At 63.1% G+C, this 20,132-nt stretch overlaps 1 protein-coding gene across 3 annotated transcripts in view; it reads left to right on the top strand.

Annotated features, from left to right (window-relative positions):
• Positions 1-19,909, top strand: part of LOC116578735 — a 414,337-nt gene extending 394,428 nt beyond the window's left edge. Inside the window, exons 6-8 of one of the 3 annotated variants that reach the window (XR_004281028.1) lie at positions 18,198-18,251; positions 18,586-18,848; positions 19,289-19,907. Coding sequence is in view for 1 of the 3 variants with exons in the window: in XM_032323162.1 (XP_032179053.1) it covers positions 18,198-18,251; positions 18,586-18,730 (199 nt within the window). In the remaining 2 variants the exon portion in view is untranslated. Of the gene's footprint in view, positions 1-15,552 lie in introns of all 3 variants that reach the window. The other 2 variants (XM_032323162.1, XR_004281030.1) reach the window with 2 other exon arrangements.
• The last annotated feature ends 223 nt before the right edge of the window (positions 19,910-20,132 follow it).

Genomic DNA, 20,132 nt, shown 5'->3' with positions numbered 1-20,132 from the left:
CCCTCGCCAGTGACACGGAGACCTGGGTTCGGGGCTCAATGCACCACGCTCTGTGCACGTCCCCCTTGGCGCTCTGAGTCCCGTGTCCACACAGAGGGGATGAGCTCCAGGGTCTGTGTCCAAAGACCCTCCCAGCCCCGAGACTCCAGTTCCTTCGAAGTTGGGGGGTGCGAATGCACATCACCTCCGGTGGAAACAGCCCCTCACTGAGGATTTCTTTCCACGATGTCAGCTCGCTCCCTCCACACCCCGCGTCTCACCCAAAATGCTGAGTGAACCTTGACCCCTGAGCTCTCACTCCCAAGCCCACACCCAGCGGGCCCACGGGCAGAACAGCGGTCATCAAAGAGGCAAGGCCTTCTAACTAGCGAACCTCCGAAATGGAAAGCGACAGCCCCTCGTGTGGGTCCTGGAGCCTCACCCGTTTCTTACTGTTACCCCCCTGCATGCTCCCAGCTGGGCTCGGCTCAACACGCGAGGGGCTGATTAGATGAACAGAAACTGGCTCGGGAAGGGAGCGGCGGGTTTGGGGCGGGAGCCCATCTGTGCGGGGGGGCGGTGGGGGGGGGGGGGCTGGGAATGCGCGGGGGGCGGGGGGGACTGTGGTTTCCGCACCTGCTCGGGCTGCGGGAACAGGACGAGACCCGGGTCATGGAGACCGAAAATGCAGAAGTACACGGCCTGGGTCAGGCCTGTGGGGGCTGCAGGTCGCTGAGGGGGGTCCCCTGGCCTCCACATGAAGGGGTCTCACCGGAGCCCTCACCCGCTGTGTGGTCCTAGGGAAACCGCTCCATCCGTAAGAGCCTGAGTCTCTCCACCTGTGTACGGGAGCACCAAGTCGATGAGCAGGCCGTGGAGTGGTGGGCCGTGCCCCCCCAGAGACACCCACGCCCCGGCCCCCGGCATCTGCGGCGGGTCCGTTTACACGGCAGAGGGGGACTGCGGTGGGAGAGGGAGTTCAGCTCGCTCATCAGCTGACCCCGGACGGAGAGGGCAGTGTGGGTCACCCAGCTGGTCCACTTTCACCATAGGGTCCCAAAAGCAGAAGCGGGAGTCGGTGGTGCCGGTCAGGGGGACGCCACCTGCCCCCGCGGGTCCGGAGGGCGAGGGAGGAGACACCATTGGGCGATGCCGCATTTCCAGGAGCTGGAAACACCGGGAAGGGGGTTCTCCCCCCGGAGCCTCCAGGAGGCACGCGCTCCGTCCCCACCTCCCTTGAGCCCCGGGAGGCCCGTGCCAGACTTCGAGCCCCGAAACTGTAAGAGGACACATCTGCACGTTCTCAGCCGCCCGGCCCGTGTGGGCAGGACCGCGGCCCCCACGCGCTCTTCACACACTTGGCGGGGTGGTGGGTGTCAAGGCAACAGACGCAGGCACCGCCGGGGAGGCGCAGGAACGGAGGAGCGTGGCCAGGGTCACTCCCTTACTGAGGGATGGCGCCTGCCCTTGACCTCCCAACACCCAGCCCGCGTCCTTCCCCTGGAGCGGGCACGTGGAAGTCCTCAGCGTCCTGTGGGCTGGGAGCAGACCGCGCAGGGCTCGTGGGGGCCACAGCCTTGTGAGCCTCCATGATTATCAGGTGCCGAGCTCAGCCCTCTGACTGCTTTAGCCAGCGTGTCTGTCCGTAATTAGTCACGGCGGCTTCTCAGCCTCTGATCCGTAGCCACGCACACGTGTGCCAGAGTCTGCAGAGGGAACTCCTGGGCAGGCTCCCTGGCTCCCCCGGAGTCCATGGCCCACCAAGCAGGAGGCCACACATTAGCATCCCCTGGTTTCTGCCCTTTGTAAATGCTCTCCCACAAGACACAATGTCTCCCAAAACAGACACAGGGGCCCCAGACCCCTTGTTTGAAGTTGAACAGAGTTTCAAAGTACCCTAGTTTTTTCCATACATTTTAGATATCCTGGAACACATTAAAGGCTCTGAGAAGTCCTGCAGCACTGCAGCCTAGTGCTTCCCAAACTTGAAAGTGCAGGGAACCCTTATCTTCCATGACCCCCAGGAAACTCATGTAAATAAAGTTCATAAAAAAATCCTTTAGAAAACATGGCTTATTTCTTGCAAATGAACCAGCTGAGGTTCTGCACACACGGGCTGCACACACCGTCTGGTCTCCCTCTGCAGATGCCCCCCTGGCTGGGAAACCCGCCCTCACTCCCGGGAGAGGTAAGATCCCTGCAGCGTCTCTACTGGCTTTTCCCTGGTTTTCCAGCTCCTTCCACACCATGAGGGTCACAGACTCCTCGGGTCCCGCTCGCTCTGTCTCCAGCCCTGAAAGCGAGCTGTGTCTGTTTCTCAGTCCTGGTGCGTCTGGGGCTCCTAGAGCCGGGCTCGGCCCGCGGTGCGCACTTGGTGCACGTGAGGCCCCTGCAGTGTCGTGATTCTTACAAGCGTCCCCAAGACTCAAAGGCATTAGAAACCCCAGGTCCAAAGGATGCCTGGAAGCATTCACCCTAAAAACAAAGTATTCGTGAGAGGTTGGGGTGACCCCAAGAGGCACAGGATTTGGGGGCTGAGGACATCGTGGGCACATCTTCAGGCTGGCGACAGCTGTGTGTAACTGCAATGGCCCGAAGGCCACCCCGTTGTGCCCCTCGGCCTGGCGTGCTGAGCTGCTCCACCATAAGGCCGTCAGCAGGCGTCCGCGGGCGCGGGAAGAAGCAGGAGCACGTTCTGTGCATGGTTCTCCCCGGTCTCCTGCATGTTTACAGTGATTTTCCGACATGTTTAAGTGGCTGAATCAGACCCCTGTCCTGGGGGAGCAGGGTTCAAGGACTCCTGGTCCCAGCCCCGCTCGGTGAGCACCCTGGGGGGGGGGGCGTCCAGGTGCTCGGTCCCTGCAGCCCCCCCGGGAGGGGGTCCTGGTCGCGTGCCCGTCACGCCCACCGTGTGGACCGGGCCTACCAAGAGCAGCTGCTCGCCAGCCCGGCCAGGCCGCCGGCCCCGACCCGGGGCGTCTGTCCGACCCGGAGCGTCAGCCGGCCAGACCCCAGCGCCGCTCTCGGCCCAGGCGTCAGTTGCGGGGTGCAGGGGGGTGTCTGTTCCCAGGGGCTCTAATTCGGTCTCGGCCGCACGTGTGGCCCACAGCACCTGGACTGACTTCTGACGGGACGCGCCTCGAAACCTCAGCAGGCCGTGTCGCAACCGTGCGGCCCACCACACGCCCGGCTGGCAGCGGCCCAGGAAGACCCGGCCTCGGGCGCTGGCCCAGGTGCCCTGAAGGGGCCGGGCTGCCCGGCGTGGGGGTGGGGGAGATAGGTGAGGTCCTGAAACCAGACCCCCTGGGCCGGTTCCCCTTCCGCCGCCAGCGAAACGTGGGACTTCCACTACCGATTCCTCCCCGGGCGCCCCTGGTTCCTTCGGCAGGACGCCCGGATCGCGCACCTTCCGTCCTCAACTTCGCGTTTTCACTTTTCTTATCAGAAAGGGACATGACTAATCCCACGAGCCAGGCCCCTCGTTGGCGTGGAACCGCCTTGATGGTCAGGGTTCCCAAAACCTCACCCGTGTCCCGCCTGTGTGTCAAGGTAGGAGCGTGAGCCGAAACGAAATTCAGAATGAGAAGAGCCGAAATAGAAATGGGAAGATCAGGATGGGAGAGGGTCCCGCGGCCCCAGGGCCGCTGCTGGCGCGCTGTCCGGACTCTGTCTGCGGAGCCCCTCTCGGTGGCCGCACGGGGGGACGGCACCGTCCCAGAAACCGACCCCACGTCCGAACCACGCAGACCCGGCTCCAGCTACAGGCCCCTGCCCGATGCAAAATCCCTTGGCCTAAGCCTCGGTTTTCCCGTCTGTAAGATGGGGCGACGGGACCACCCACCCCACCAGGCTAGAGCTAAGTGCATTTGCCCTTAAATCGGGACTATTTATTCTAACAGTAGCTACAGCTTACGGCTTGATGAGCTGCTGCTCATAAACAACACGGCCCGGCACTCAGACATCCGGCCCCCATCGTGCTCTGGGCACTGTGTCCCGTTTCCTTATGCAATCGGTGCAGTGACCCGGGGGTGGGTCTCATTATTCCCATTTCAGAGATGGGGAGGCCGAGGTCATCCAGGCAAGTGGATCCAAGCTTGGGGCCGCTGCTGACTGAGGGTCCCTCTTCAGGACGAAGAGCCAGCGTGGACCCCCGGCCAAGAGAGGGGCCTGGAGCTGAAGCTCTGGGAGCCCCGGGGTGCTGGGGCCGCTGAGCCGGGGCCCCCATGCTGGGTAGCCCAGTTCCCGGCCGTGACCTCTGCCACACGCTCTCACCCTCTAGGGCAAAGCGCTCTGTCAGCCTGGGGCCTCGGAGGAGGACTAAGGAGGGGGGCGGAGGGGGACGGAGGGGGCCGGAGGCCCCAAGCAGAGGTGGGGGCGGGACCGTGAGGCCGAGCGAGGAATGTGGGAGGGAGGCCAGACAGTGTGTGAGCAGCACAGGGTGGGAGATGGGGACCGACCCCAGAGAAGTCAGGTTCTAGAACATTCTCTCTGGCTCTTCTGTGGGTGATGGGGCAGAGCAGGGACCCCAGACACCAGCCGAGAGGCTGTCCTGACTTAATGACTAGTGGCCACCACGTCAGACGGCGCGGCTCCAAGTTCCGACAGGGCCTTGTGCGGGGAGTCGCGGCACTGGATTTGTGCGGCTGCGCTACGGCTCCGCTGCCGGGGAGGCAGCAGATCAGGAGCGTGGTCAGTGTCGCAGGGAGAAGTCCGCCACCCCGCGGCATCCAGGCCAGAGCGGTTGCTGGCTGGGAGGGAGCCAGGTGGCCAGGGTGACTCAAGTCACGTGGTGGCCGCTTTCGCATGGCGGCAGAGGAGGTCCGGGCCAAGCATCGCCTTAACAGGTGGCCGATGACGTCACTCTTTCCCGCCTGGCGACCCAGCAGCACGACCGACCAGGTTTGAGCACCAAAAAGGGAGTTTCTCCTAAACTGGGGCACTGTCCCCAGCCCCCGCCGAGCAGCCACTGCGGCCCCCGTCCCCTTACCCTGCGACGCCCTGTGTCTCCTCGCCTGGCGGCTCTCTCCAGCCCCCCCGCCGCCTCTCCGCTGCCGTGCCCCTGGGATCAGCACGTGTGTGTGTGTGTGTGTTCACACCTGTCACCCCACGGTAACCCGGAGCTGGGGTGCCCGCTGGACCACCCCCGGTTTAGAGGCAAGGAAGATGAGCCACGCAGCTCGTGAGGTCAGAGCCAGGCTCGCAGCACGTGTCCCGCAGCCACCCCCCGACCGTGACCCCGGCAGCAGGCTGGGCTGACCACGGAACAGTCACAGCCAGGTCACTGCCAGCCCCGGCCCCAGCCTCCCAGTGAGACTTTGCCCCGGGAGCTCTGGTGCCCCCCCCCCGCCCACTGCAGTTCCAGAAGTCACCGCTTCGCTAGAGGAAGCTTCTCTTTTCACACTTTAGACTCAAGGTTTAAAAATAAAGAAAAATAAAACTGGTTCAAAATTAGCACAAGACTCGCTACAAAGAACACAAGACACAGTTTCCTGTGCGCGTGTTTTTTCTTCAGTTTTTTTAAGACTTCCAGAAAAGTTTCCTCTGCAAAACTGAGACCAAAAAGGCAAAAAATGCAAATGTGCTGGTCCCACCTTGAACCATCATCTGTACCTAGGCCAGGGCGGGCAGAGAGACTCAGGAGCGAGCTAGCCAAGTCCCAGAGGCTCTGCCGGCGAGGGCCTTGAACTGTGAGCAGTCGCCGAGTCTCTGTGGGCTCCAGGGGGGCAGGGCCAAGTCCTCTGAGCCTGTGGCCGGAGCCCAGCCCCACCTTGATGGAGGGGGGGTGGTGGGAGGCGGGGAGAGGGTAAGTGGAGGGAGCGGTGACCCCTGGAGGAGGGACGGAGGCTGGTGCGTGGGGTGAGGGGGCGGGTGAGTGGCTGGAGGACGGACAGACGGACGAGTGACAGGTGGCGGACGGAGAGCAGGCGGATGAGAGGCTGGAAGACGGGCGCGTGGCGGACAGGCGGCGGGTAGCTAGGTGTCGGGGAAAGAGTGAGCGAATGAATAGTCGTGATAAAACTCCATCACGGGGGCGCCTGGGTGGCTCCGTGGGTTAAGCCTCTGCATTCAGCTCAGGTCATGGTTTCAGGGTCCTGGGCTCGAGCCCCGCATCGGGCTCTCTGCTCCGCGGGGAACCTGCTTCCTCCTCTGCCTGCCACTCTGTCTACTTGAGATCTCTCTCTCTCTCTGTCAAATAAAATCTTTAAAAAACCTCCATCACCTACGGACCCGCCAGCGGAACCAGCCTGAGTGGAAACCTAGCCAGACACTAGTGTCTTCAGACCTGGGACTCACACGGGCCCACACCTGGAGATGACCCCCATCCCCCACCGGCCCCGAGGCACGGAGGTGCTCCTCCAGGGAGCTCCTGGGCCGCGGAGCCGAGCGAGTGCGTGCCGTCTGCGCGCAGAGCCCCGTGTAAGAAGAGAGTGTGGTTCTCGGCGAGGCTCCGACGGCCGGCCGGGGGGACAGGAGCTTCTGTGGGGCTCGGGAGGAGCCCAGACAGATGTGTGGGACAGCAAGGAGGCAAGAATCCTCTGAACAGAGAAAGCAAACTTCACTCCAGAAACCCCCACGCGCACCACCGACTCTGTGGAAAGGAGTGAGTTCCCCGCTGCTTCAAGTATTCAAGCCGGGAATGGCCAGTGGTGGCAGATTACAGTGAATTTCCTCCCCCACGGGTCGGGGCCCGACTCCTCTGCTTCAGTCCGGAGGGCCTTGTGCCTGTCGCCTGCAGTAGGAAAGGCCGAGGGGACCCTGTGGCCCTGTCCAGGCCTCAGCGGGCAGCTTCCTCTTACTGTCTCCCCGGACACCTACCCTGAACGTTCCTGAGCCACCAAGCAGGAAGTCCCTCTGCCATCCTGGAGAGGCCACATGAAGAGGTCCTGGGGCCACAGCAGGACATTGGGCCCCCAGACTCCGCTCTCCCGCATCCCCGTCTGAGAAACGCCCTCCAGAGCAGCTCCTGGGCCAGCTGGTCCCCGAGGAAGGAACCAGCCACTGAGCCTGGCCTGAGCTCCCAACCCACAGTTACCGTCAAAATGAAGCAGTTCGTGTTCTGCACCACCAAGCCCTGGATCAGCCGGCTTGACAGCCCTGGATTGGGGGGGACACTGGCTGTGGGCCAGGCCACAGGGGGAGTGAAGGGGCCACGTGGTCCACGGGACACCATGCTGCTGCGTGGTACTGCCGCAACAGCATCGGGCCCTTCGAGGCTCACACACTGTAGTTTGATAAAACCCAGACTGGTAAGTCTGGGGCAGACATAAAATGGGAAATCCCAAGTTACTGACTCAACAATTTCACCTCCTCTCTGGCCTGCCCTCGGAGGGGAGAGGAGGAGGAGGAGGAGGAGGAAGAGTCAGCTGTGGGAGCTCTGCCGGTGAAACCTGTCCTTCCGCTGCCGAGACAGCAAAGACCATGGCTCCAGTGTTTGCCCCTTTCCTCCTGCAGACGAGTGTGGAGCCGAGGGTGTGTGCTTCATGATACAGGCTCAGCGGACGCAGCAGCAAACACAGAGCTAGTCCCGTGCTCTTTGAACGTAGTGTCTGGTGGGGGAGACGTGCTGATCAAACAGAGAAACTCGCACACACAAAAAATGCAGATGTGTGTTGTGGCAACCGTCCTCATTTGGAGGCTGGCCAGCGAAGGTTTTCCCAAGGAGGTGGCCTGGAACCTGGAACCTAAAGGAAGCAGGAGTTAGCCAGTCCAGGAAGAAAGAGGAGCAGATTCCAGGCAGAGGAAATGGTGTGTGCAAAGGCCCTGGGGCAGAGGGATGGGGCTTGCTGGAGGAAATCACTGGAGCTTTGTTGGCAAGAGCAGCACAGAGACAGGGCTCAATGGGGTGCTGGACCCGCACACTTGGGATTCTGCAGAGCACACGAAGGGTGCTGGTCCTTTTCCTGAGAGCAATCAGGAGCCACGGGGACAGGCTGATGGGGCAGAGGCCATGCTCCTTGGCTTTTGAGAAGATCACAGAGATCAACTTTCCAATGAGGACCTTGAATAACTGCTAAACAGAGGACGTCTTGTCACGTCCCCAGGCAGACCTGGTGATAGGGGCTGCTTCCCCAGCTCTTCCCAGCTACCTCGAGAAAGACCCCTCGTGCAGCGGGGCCCGTTTCTGCCAGAGTGTGGAAAGGGGTTCCCGGTGGAGAAGCCTGTCAGATGCCCCCTCAGCCAGGCGCCCCGGAGCAGCAGCCACAGCGAGGAGACAGCTGATAGGACAGGTGGAAAGGCCCCCTTGGATCTGGGGTCCTCCTGCCACAGCCCGTAACTCCTGTCTCACTGCGACAATCCCAAACCGCGGAATGCCTGGCCAGTGCTCCCCAGAGCCGTCGAGGCAAGTCTGAGGAACCACCACAGCCCACAGGAGCCTGGGTGACGGAGCCAGCGTGGGGTCCTAGACCAGAGAAGGACGTCAGGAGAAACCCAAGGAAACCGGAGAAGGCACGGACGTAGCTAATGGCAACGAATCAATGCTGGTCCGTGTTTGTGCCAGAGCCCCACACTGAGGGCAGGACTAGTCAAAGGGAGAGTAGGTGTGGGGTGAAGGGGAGCCCCTACCCTATCTCTGTAATTTCTCCATCCGTCTAGGATGGCCCTTAAAAATAAAGTTGTTTGTTTTATTCGGATGCCCAGGCCCCATCTTGAGAGCCTGAGCGGGGCATGGGATTGATCTTTGGCTGGGGACGCACGGTCCTGCTCCGCGCTTGGGCCGTCCTGATGTAGGATGGACCCACGGAGACTGTGAGTGACCAGCGCTCAGGGCACTGCGGTCCGGAGCCCGGCCCTGGGGACGGAGGTGGGGCTGGATATGCTCCGAGGTCCGTGTCAGCCGTGGGAGGCCACGAGGTTCGGGAGCCCGATGCCAGCGTGCGGAATGCGTCCTTGGCGTTGTGGTGTCTCAGTTCTAGGCTCTGAGTTTGCAGAGAGCGGGGGAGGGGGCCCTCACGAGCGGCTGCCGCGTCTGACCCGTGTGGCACGTCCTGCTTTGGTCTTACGATACATTCCACAGCGGGCACCAAGGCCAGTCCGGCTAAGTGCGACAGCCCTGCGTTCCGACAGCTGCGCCGGTGGTTAGGAGGCCGCGTGAGAGCGATGGCGGTGACAGTGATGTCCCAGGTGGCCGTGCAGCCGACTGGAAATGCCCCAGAGATGCGAACGGTCGTCCATGAGCCCAAGAGCTGCACAGGACGGGGGCCTGGTGGACGCGCGGGTGTAGACCCAGGCGTGGCGCGTGGCCGGTCAGCGAGCTCCTGTGGGATCATTAAATAACTCACCGGTTACCCGCCAGAGAAAGGGTCGAGTGCGGGGAGGAGCGAGGGGAAGGCCAGGCCCTTGTTCAGCTCCACCGCGATGGGACCGGGGACGGCAGGAGCGCTCTAGACGTTTCTGGGCACACAGTGGGGGAGGCATACCACAGCGGTCACTCCCTTGACCAGTGGATTCGCGGTCATCAGAGGCTTTTAATCGGCAGGGCCTGAGTCACAAACTCCAGGTTCAGAAGCGGGACGCCCAGAGGACAGCCCACAACCCCCGGTCTGTGTCCCCACTGACCCCCACTTCCCATCAACGCCGCTGAGCAAAGCTGTCCTGGAGGTAGAGGCCGGTTCTCTCTCTCTCACCCGGTCGGTGTGGATGGGACACCGCTGGCGTCGTTGGAGAGTGCGCGTCCCTGGTTTGGGCACCTGCCTTCCGAGCCCCGGTGCTGCTGAGGGACGCTCCCGTCCAGAGCGGGGGGTGGAAGATGCTGGAGTTTGCTTTCCAGGCCCCCTTGCGGCGGGGCCGGCCTCGAAACCAGCAAACGAGCCCACAAGAAGCGAGGGGCTTCCTGGCCTCCAGCTCCTGCCTCCTCCCACCCCCGCCGTCCCGTCAGCAAGTCCTCTCTGGCTTAGCGCGAGCGCCGGGTACCTTCTGCTCACAGTCCCCCTGCGGCCTGAGCCCCGTGAGCGGGGCTGTACTTCCTGTGTGTCCCGTGAGGACACGCCAAGGGTCCGGGGCCGTCGGGGCCGCACCATCCTCCTCAGAGGCCCACCCGCCGGGCCACCGTCTCCCGGGGATCGGGGGGTTGGCCAGGCCTAGCATCGTTACCACCGACTGTAGCTGATCTGCGTGGAAAGTGCCCAGACCTAGCGAGGCAGAATGAGAGAAGCCAGCGGAGGGACGCCCATCTCCAGGGAGCAGCAGAGGGGCCACCCTGGGCAGGCGGGGTGGTGCTCCCTGTGGGGACAGCCCCACAGCGCCTGTCTTTGCACGGGGTACACCCCTCCCCCGCAGCCACTCCGGGATCCGGGCTATGCCGGAGAGCAGGGTGAAGCCCGGAGGGACCATTCCCGTAAGTGGCAGGGACACGAGGGTGCAGAGCCCTAGGGCTTCTCCAGCGGGGGTGGGGAGGAGCGGAGAGGGCACCGGTCTGGTCTGCGCGTCGGGGTGCTTGGGCCGCAAGGAGCAAACGCCCTAGGAACCAGCCTGGCCCTCCCCGACACCTGCCCTCCGCGCCACCCACGGGCAGCAAGAGGGAGGCACGGCTCCCTCACCCCCGGCCCCAGCCTCAAGCCGAGGAAGGAGTGAGACTTCTCCCGGAAGCCCAGCAGCACCGCCCCGACCCTGGCCCAGCGGCACTGCCCTGACCCTGGCCGGCTGCCAGGCCAGTTCCGGTCTGTCCCCCAGACTTGGGCGATGTGCCGACGTCACCGAGTCTCCGTCTCTTCACCCGAGCGATGGCAGTAATGTTTGCTGCTTGGGAGGGGCAGGGGGAGGGGCCGTCCTCAACACATGCGAGCCCCTTCCTAAGCCGCTGACACCCTGTCGTCCGAAGGACACACAGTTCCTCCCCTCCGCGCCACGTGCCCCGCAGAGCCTCCGCTGGCACTGGCACAGCCCGCGAGCCGAAATTCTGCCGTCCGTTTCCCCCAGACTTGGGAAGCTCGCTCAGGCCCTCGGTCGTGCTGCCCGCTCAGCAGGTGTCCCGGCCGCGAGAGGAAGCCCTCCGCTGACCGGTTCAGGGTGCGAACACAGCCTCCGGACGAGGCGGACAGTGCAAGGGCAAATTCTAGAACATTCCGGATGCTTCCAGATTGCGGACCCACTCGTGCAGCCATTCCTTTGGTGGCTTCTTCATGCTACACCCCGGGACGCCTGTGACATCCGTGCCGGGGAGCAGTTTCGGGCGCCCAGCCAGCAACGGTCAGTCGAGTCTCCACAGTGAACACAGGCTTCTTAAAGCCTCCTTGACCTGTTCGAAGTGCTGCTGTCTGAAATGAAACAAATCGTGAGCCTCGTTTAGAAATAATCCTTCCCTCCCACACACACTCCACGACGGGCCTCCAGTGTTGTTCAGATTTTCCAACTAAGAATTTCCTTTCGGCCAAGCCCAGGAACACGGAGGAAGCTAAGGCAAACGTCTCTCGAGGGCCCTGCGTTCACCGCGGTTTTGGGTGGAAATACAGTCTTTGCTGCGACTGCATCATGGTTGAATTTCACACCAGAGAAAGGAAGGACTGACTTTAACCTCAAAACGAGGAAGACCGTAGTAGCCACACACAAGAGCCGTCACCAGAACCAGCAGCCGCCGTGGCCGGGGGTCCGGGAGCGTGTGGCGGTCGTCCCCAAGGACAGCTGGAAGGTGGCCCCCCTACGCTGGCCACGCAGGACCTGCCACGGAGGGAATGGCAGAGGACGGAGTGCCCGTGAGGACAGGCTGGCAGCGGCGAGCCAGGAGGAAGTGGCTTTCGTGAGCCGTCGCCCTCACAGCAGGCCGAGAAGCAGAAATCTAACCACACGGGGGTACAGAGCTATTTTCAACCTTGGGGTTTTCACCCCAAGTCCCCAAAGCACAGGGACAGCCCAGCTCCCGTGTGACCCCGTCAGGGCGCTGGACCCACGGGAAAGGGCAGAAGAGAAGGCAGGTCTGAGAAGCACAGGGGTAAGGGCACGTGGGGCGGCCGGTCTCCGCCGTGGACGCTGGGCCGCAAGGCCACGCTGGGCCCGGGCTTCCCGTCTGCTCACGCAGGCCTGTGTCTGTCTCTGGCTGGGGCACAGACCACATCCCTAGCGGCTGAAAACACACCTTCGTCCTCTTACGTGCTCTGACCACAGACATAGGTTCCGGCGGTCCGACGTCCGCTATGGGTCTCACGGGCTCAAGCAAGGTGTCGGCAGGACTGGTTCCTTCTGGAGGCCCCAGGGACAATGTTCTCTCCCCTTCTCCAGCTTCTACAGGCCCCACAGTCCTTGGTCCGTGGCCCCTTCCCATCTTTGAAGCCAGCAGAGTGGCACAGTCCCGTCTCTCTGACTGACTGCCCCCCACTTCCAGAATGCTGTGGGGACACCAGGCCCACTGGCCCCTCCAGAACCTGCTGCCCATCTCCAGGTCCTTAACTCAGCCTTACCCACAAAGCAGTTCTGCCACGAAGGGTGCGTCCCCCCAAGTTCGCCCTGAGCTCTCACATACGGACGTGGAGGGGGCGTGCCCCGTCTGCCTCACCTTCCTTCCCTCTGGAACCTTCAAAGATCCCGGCTGAGGGAGACGAGGCTTCTACTAAACTCACTGTCGACTACGGTGGTGCCTGATGTTCATGGCGGCCTGCCCTCCCCACGACCGTGCTGACCCCCACTGCCTGCCTGCGCCCCCTCGAGGGAGGCCAGGTCCCTGCCTGTCCACAGGGCCCTAAGTCAGGCTCGGGGCAGGCAGTGCCAACTGGCCTGTCTACGTTCATTCGGGAGCAGAGCTGGGTCCTTGAACCCGAGACCTGCCACGGCCCCAGCCCTGGGCCGCCTTGACACACGGCCGTTCTCGCGTCTCAGGCAGAAACCACACTCCTCCTGCCGAGTCAGAACAGACCCAAGTCTTGAAAATCAAGCTGCTCAGCCCCGAGGGCTCTCATTTGCAGCTGCTGGGGACACGGAATGTCCAGCCGCTGTGGAAGGCTGTTGGCTGCCTTCTCACACATCAGCGTGGCCCGCGGCCCTGGAGCCCAGGTGGCCCCCACGGGAGCCGTCCATGCCAACACCTGCACAGGCCGGGGCAGCGCCGCTTGCAGCCGCCGGCGGGACGAGGACCAGAGCAGCCAGGAGGCCCAGGTCTCACGGAGACGCCGTCCGAGCCACTGAATGGGGACAGAGTCCCCACTGCCACGGGGTTCTGGCCGCCTCTCCCGCCCTTGCCGTCCTGACCCTCGGTGTCGTCACCTCCCAGAGCACAGCCTTCCTGCCCTGTGCCCGCGTCCCGTGCGGCCCCGAGAGTGGGTCAGTGGAGGACAGAAGCACAGGCTCGCGCGGAAATGCGGGAGGCTGTGTGACATGTGCCCGGGGACACGGAGACCCCAGCTCAGACATGCGGGCGCGCAAACCAAGGCACACACACGGTGCCGTCCGTGACGGCCAGAGCCCGCAGCCGCACCGAGAGCCTGACCGCGGGAGGAGGCGGGAGTCGCGGTGTGCTCACTGCCCAGAAGGCGAGCCCCAAGGACACACGCGCGCTGGGCCTGCGACGGGACTGTGCGGTCACACACACAAGAAGCCTCGGCGTGTAACTCGAGCGTGTGACTCCCAGGCGTGTGTTCGGGGCGGAGGGGTAGTAAAGGTACAGAGAACAGGGGGAGGTGGTTGCCCACGGCGCCCGGACAGCGCCGTCCCTGCAGCCACCCTCGTCCCCCGTCCGTGGGGCAGGGGAGGGTGGTGGTGGGTGCAGCCGAGGTCAGAGGCGACGGCCAGCGCAGGTACCCCAGGCTCGTGGTCCCATGTCCCTGGTGCCCGCCCCAAGCACCTTCTCTCTCTGGCTTCCCACCCGTCTGCCCCAGGAGGAAACTGAGTCACATGGCCACCGACTTGGCAGAGGGGGCAGGGCCTGAGCTCCGGCGCCGACGGGTCTGCAGGTCTGAGACGGAGGGAAGTGATCCCAGCCAGCCTCCCACTCAGGAAGCGAAAGGCACACTTTAGGGAATCACCTTGAGTTTCAGGATGGCGTGGGTCCCACACCTTCTCCCCGAAACTTCCCAGCGATGGGCTCTGGAGTAAACCGTGTCCTGGCTGCGGCGTTCACCGGCCACACGGCTGTTGCGATCCGTCGTCGTCCTCGTGCAGGGGACCCTGGTGTGGACCCCCCGACCTCCAGAGGGGCCCCCGCCTGCTGCCTCCAGCAAGCCCAGGCTCCAGCCTGAGACGCCTCCCGACCAGCTTCCGTCCGCCCTGTCTGTCAGGGCCCGGCCAGCCTCCCCGCCACCGCGTGCCCCATTTCTGTGCTCGAGCCCCCAGAGCCTGTGTCCTGGGCTGGCATGGGGATCCCAGGCTGCCTCCAACCCGGGAAGCACATTTCACCCCAGGGCCCCCCCAGCAGCGAACACTTGCTCACATGCTGGGAACTTTGAACGGGGGGGGGGGGGGCACGTGCTGGAGAGCGAATAGAACAAAGCAGACGCTGTCCCTCCTTTCTGAAGATGAGGGTCTCCCCCAGGGCTACCGTTGGCACGGCTGACATTTGGGGATGGAGGAGTCTAGTTGCACTGGAGGGTGGGAGCAGCACCTGCCCCCAGCCTCTAGCCCCCGGATGCCAGCAGCCCCCACCTCTGCTGTCGGGACAGCCAGGAATACCTGCGCGTCCCGGGGCCGAGCCCCTGACCAGTGAGGACGGCAGGGCCGCGCATGCATACCCTAATGTGAGAGGCTTCTCAGACCCCGACTCCCGCAGCCCTGGGAGGACCAAGTGGCCCCAGCTCTCACTTAGAGGGGGCGTAGCCACAGTCCCCTGCCTGCTCCCCCGCCAGTGCGTGGGGTGGCTTGGAGAAGAGAGGCGTGTCGGGGACACGCGCAGCCGCCAGGACCCTCTCCGCCCAGGGACACGGAAACTCGGGAAGGTGGATCCCTTTGCACCAAGAGGACGCTAGTGATCCAGTGAGCAGCACCCTGGGGAGACCGGCCGAGGGTCCCTCTCTCCGGTGCAGCCGGGTCAAAGGCGAGCTCTGCAAAGCTGAGATCGAGGACCAGACAGTGATGTTTTCGGCTCTGGGGGCCATGCGGTCTCTGTTGGAACCGGTTGCCTTGGTCGCCATGGGACCCGAGCAGCCACAGAGCCAGTGTTCACAAGGGCGCATCTCCGGGTTCCAATGAAGCCTGACACGGACAGGCAGCGGGCCGGGTTTGCCAGATCAGCTGACACCTGGTCTCAGGGAAGAGAGCAGGGGCCAGGACTGGTGGGACAGAGCTGTCACCACCCAAGAAGGAGGCCCCCAGAGGACCAGGAAGAGGGGATGGTTCCTAGCGCCCAAGGACAGTCACGTGCATGGCCTCGGGAGCGACCCGGCTGACTCAGGGAGATGCAGGCAGAGGAATGGGGTGACACATCAGGCCTCTCTCTTCCCTCCCTCCGACTCCTGCTGGGGCTCCCACTGGCTGATAAGGCCAGAAGCCAGAGGGTAGGGGCCCTGCTAGCACTCCCTGGAGGTCCACTTCCCGGGAAGCCAGCAGGTGGGCACTGGGGGAGAGACTGTTTAGGGACTCCCTGGGCTCCCCCGTCCGATTCCACACACGCTGCCCCGAGCAGTCCACCAAACTGCTCGCACCACCTGCCCACAGGGAGAGGCCGGCCCCAGCCGCCACCTGGGGTGCCAGGCGGAGCCTAACCCATGTGCGTGGATGACCTCAGGCCAGCCTCACTGCGATCCCCCAGGGCAGGGCTGGTACCCACAGCAGCCATGCGAAGGAGGAGTGACAGACCGCATAGAACCAAGGATCCTGACGTTCTGAGAAGGGAAGTCCTTTGCCCGGCGTCTCCCAGCTAATCAGCACCCCTGGCAGGAGTCGAACCCTCGGCTGGGGTAGCTCCCTTTGCAGGTGCACCTGGCTGGGAACCAGGTGCTTTTCCCACCTTCCTCCCCTTCCTCCGCCTCTCCTTTCCCGTCCTCCCCCCGCCTGACCCACCACCCAGTCCCAGGCTCCTGGCCTCCGCCCCGTGGCCTTGTCTGACCCAGTGATGCAACAGCCCAGCCAGCCTTGCAGTTGAAATATTCCGAAATGTACAGTAGACCAGGCCATCTGCTTCCTGCAAGCCTGGCCTCCGGCCCCGGCGGGACCCCGAGCCAGCATGCAGGGCAGCAGAGCAACAGACCCTGTGTTCTGGGCTCAGGATTTCTAACTGGCCCCGATTGCTCAATGCTTGTTTGGGACGGGGGAGCAGCGAGGTCAGAAGGAAGCCGCCGGCAGGTGCTCCAGGAAGGGAAATGCGGACGGAGGCTGGCTTCTGGGGCTGCCTAGCGCACCCTGGTTCTTGCCCCGCAGAAGCTCCCCAAGGAAACAGCAGAGTCCCTCCGTCTTGCCCTTCTCGGAACGATGTTTATTTTCCACATTCTTTGGTCTCTCCAGGTCCCTCAGGTCCTTGCGATTTGGAAAAAGGGGAAGGAGTGTGCACCGTGCACGGACCGGGGGGTGGATGTGTGTGTGACACAAGCCTGGAGCCGGGGCCGTCCCAGGATTGTCCCCCCTCACCCCCCCAACGAGGAAACCCAGCAATTTCAGGTCAGCTCAGATCCCCTCTGTTCACGGCGGAGAACCCTGACGTCCGTCTGCACGTCTAGCCCGTCCCGGCACTCGTGAAAAGCCTTCCGGTCCCCGGACCTGCACCACACGCTGCTCGAACTCCCGGCGCCCAGGGCTGGCACTTGCTGTCCATTCCTGGGCACCACCCCTCCCCCTGCCTCTGTACACATCAACTGAGTCCCCCTCCAGCAAGAAACACCGCATCCAGGAAGGGAGGGCAGGTGAACCTGAGCTTCCAAGTAGAGCGCTGGCCCGGGACGGCCGGGGGGGGGGCGGACATCTGGGAAGGCCGTTCCAGGAGCGCCAGTGCCGCCTCCTCACCCCGCGGGAACCTCTGCTGCCCTGTCCCCCGTCCTGGACAGCAAGGAGGCAAAGGAAAGGGAGCGAATGTGTCCTGAGCACCTACTGTGCGCCAGGCAGCTTGGAAGACCCACCGCGGGAGCCCTCCCACGCTCGCGCGCACCCCGCAAAGTTCACCCCGTGGCCTCCCGCTCCGCCGGCACCGACCGCGCGCCGCCGCCCCCCCCCACCCGCCCCGCGCGCCGGACCCTCATTCCAGCCAGTCCTTGCCTGCGCCCAAGAGCAGATCGTGAATCAGAAACGGCAGCAGAGGCAACAGCTGCGTTACAGTTGTTGCCTTGTTTGTGTAATTGTGGCATAGTTTCAGCCACTATAGAATCACTGAATAACTACTATATAAAGTTAATTCTAATGAGAAATACAGAATCAGATAAACATATAAACGATTTATCACATCGCTTAGTAATTAGCAAATAACTGCGTATAATTATCGTCAATGTAAACGATATAGATTATTTCTTAGACCTAGTCAGTCTAAGACTTAGCAAACTTAATACTAAGGTAACTGAACTGTGTGAGTGATGGGTACAACATGCCGCTGTCGGGACTCACGCGGCCAGGGTCTGGTAAGCCCTTTACCCTCACAGGGGGTGATGTCCTTACCCCATACAGAGGAGACTGCGCGACAGAGAGTTTAGGTGATTTTCTCTCGGAAGCACAGCTAGGAGCCCCGAGCCGGAAGCTGAGCCTGGGCGGTCCGGCACATGCCCCCTCCTGAGAGGTGACCGTGCTCCGTGGAGCTCCCAGTGCCCCCAGCACGACCCCTCGTCCTTCCTGCTGCGGTCATGCCGCCGACCCCCCGGCAGCCAGCCCCTGCGGGGGCACTGAGGGCCTCTCGGGCTGCCGGAGCCCCATCTTCCTGCACAAAAGACCCGGGAAGAAAGTACCAGGCCCCCGCGGCCCCCGGGAGCACCGGCTAGCCGGCAAGGTAGGCGCACTCGGGTTTGGCATTGTTCCCTGGGGCCGGCCTTGAGGGCTCCTGTGCCTGGCCATGCCCAGCCCCGCAGGCCTCTCCTTGCCCCCAGCGGCCCTTCCTGATGTGACCCCACACACTCCTGATACCGCATTCTTGCCTCTGGCTCTGCTTCTGGGGGGTCTCCCGCAGGACCTCAGCGAGGCTGGTCTGCGCGGTCAGCTGCTGAGGGCTCGCCCGGCGCCCTCCGAAGCGGCTTTGCTGCGCCGACACAGCCCTCACCGGCAGCCTCCGACGCGAACACCGCGGCATGGGGACGTCCTCCTGACCTGCCCTCTCTCCCCCAGCCCCGGCCATGCCCGGCCCCACAGAAACCATTCCCGATGGCCTGATCCCTTCTCCGTTTGGGCAGAGCCCTCACGTCGGGGGTGACAGCGAGGATGGTGGCCCAGCCTCGCTCTGAGCGGTAAGGAGCAGAAGGAAGCTAGGGGCCGGGGGAAACGCCACGTCAGGCTCTCGCCCTCACCGACAAGCTCCCTGCACCCCCATCCTCCCATCGGGTGGGGACAGGCTCACATGGTAACCCCCAGCGTCAGGCCCTTTCTGGGGATGAGCATCCCCGAAGGAAGGGCCACCGTCTGAAGAAGGTGAGTGTCCATGTCAGGCTCCCACGGGGGACAAGGGGAAGGTCCACCCGTCAGGCTCAAGGAGCCAGAGCTTCTGGGGAGGGAGCAGAGCTCGGTTCCTACAAAGTACAGGCGGGTTGGTAGCCAAGAACGTGCTTCTGCCCTGCCCCCCAGCATGGCTGCCAGCTCCTTGACACGCCTGTCATCGAGAGGTGGGGACCCCCTCAGCCTGGGACGCCGCGTGTGGCCCCAGCTGCGCCCAGGTCCCAGATGTGCGGATCAAAAGGCTTCCGGGCAATCCCACCCCCCGGGGCACTGAGGTCACCCTCCGCCGTGTGAGTCTTCCCGGTGGACACGGCGGACTGTGGAGCGGGAAAGCCAACACCGCCGCGTCCTGTCTGAAGTCCGGCCCACCAAGTCCACGAGCAGAGCGAAAGGTCCGGTGGACAGTACTGGGAGGGGCGGTCACCGCGTTCTGGCAGCCTCCGTCCGCGTGGAACAGCACCCAAGCAGACAGAAATGCCCACTCTGCCCTCCGGACGCCTGCAGCTGGGCGAGCTGGGCGAGGCACCACGCAGCCACGGACAACTTGCAAGGAAAGTTTGGAAAATGCTGGATCCAATGTGTCTTACATGAGCGAGAACTTGAATGCGCCCGTGTCCATGAGGACGTTCGAGATGCTGAGCGGGGGTCACCGCGCTGACCGCTTCCCCCTCCTGTCAGTAAGGACAGCCGCGCTTTCCACGGAGAAGCCGGCCCTCCTCCTGCCTCAGCCCACTGGGCTGCAAACATTACAGCCGTTAGTTATAGACCATTTCTTAGAAAGAATTTCTAACTATTTCTAAGTAACTGAGTTGCTAAACTTTCTCTTGTACAGAGTGAATCACACACGGATCACTTCTTCCTGGTTCCCACCACGGCTGCTGTGTGGAAAGTAGTTGTCCCTGGGCACGAGGACTCCCCCACGACCCCAGGCCCAGCAGATCCTGGGGACGCTCACCCCGGGCCTCGGCCTCTGCTGCCATCCGGTCGTTACAAAGGAAAACCAGGATTTCCCACCCCAGACGGATTTTGCAAAGATTAGTGTACCAAGGGGCAAGTCGCTCTGCAAGGCCAGGTGACATGTCTTCACTTGCGTCACTGTTTCCAGAATACGGAGTGAAGGCCGCTTGTCGGACCCAATGTCTCATGAGTCCAGTCCCATGGGCTGCCCTGGGGTCCCAGAAGCTACTTGTCCAGAGGAGGCCCCACGTCCCGGGGGTCAGGTCACCTGTCAGGCCCCAGTACTATTTTCCAAACTTCCCGCCATTCCTGCGGCATCTCGACCCTGGCCCCGACCTCCGCACACCAGAGCCCCCAGGCCTCCCGGCCCACCACCCCCGTCCCTGTGAGAGCAGCTGGGCGGGCAGGGTTTGCCAACGAGCCGCACAGGGTGCTGAGCTCTGGGGAGAGGCGACTCCCGCAAGTCTCCACATTTGGCCCTGAATCCACAAGCAGAAAAGGGTTTGCTGGGCGCCTGGGTGGCTCAGTGGGTTAAGCCGCTGCCTTCGGCTCAGGTCATGATCTCAGGGTCCTGGGATCGAGGCCCGCATCGGGCTCTCTGCTCAGCGGGGAGCCTGCTTCCCTCTCTCTCTCTCTGCCTGCCTCTCTGCCTGCTTGTGATCTCTGTCTGTCAAATAAATAAATAAAATCTTTAAAAAAAAAATAAAAAAAAAATAAAA

The sequence above is a fragment of the Mustela erminea genome, chromosome 19 (assembly GCF_009829155.1).
Source record: "Mustela erminea isolate mMusErm1 chromosome 19, mMusErm1.Pri, whole genome shotgun sequence".
NCBI classification, from domain to species: Eukaryota; Metazoa; Chordata; class Mammalia; order Carnivora; family Mustelidae; genus Mustela; species Mustela erminea.
Note: the sequence above shows the minus strand (reverse complement) of the source record. Positions and strands in the feature narration are given on the sequence as shown.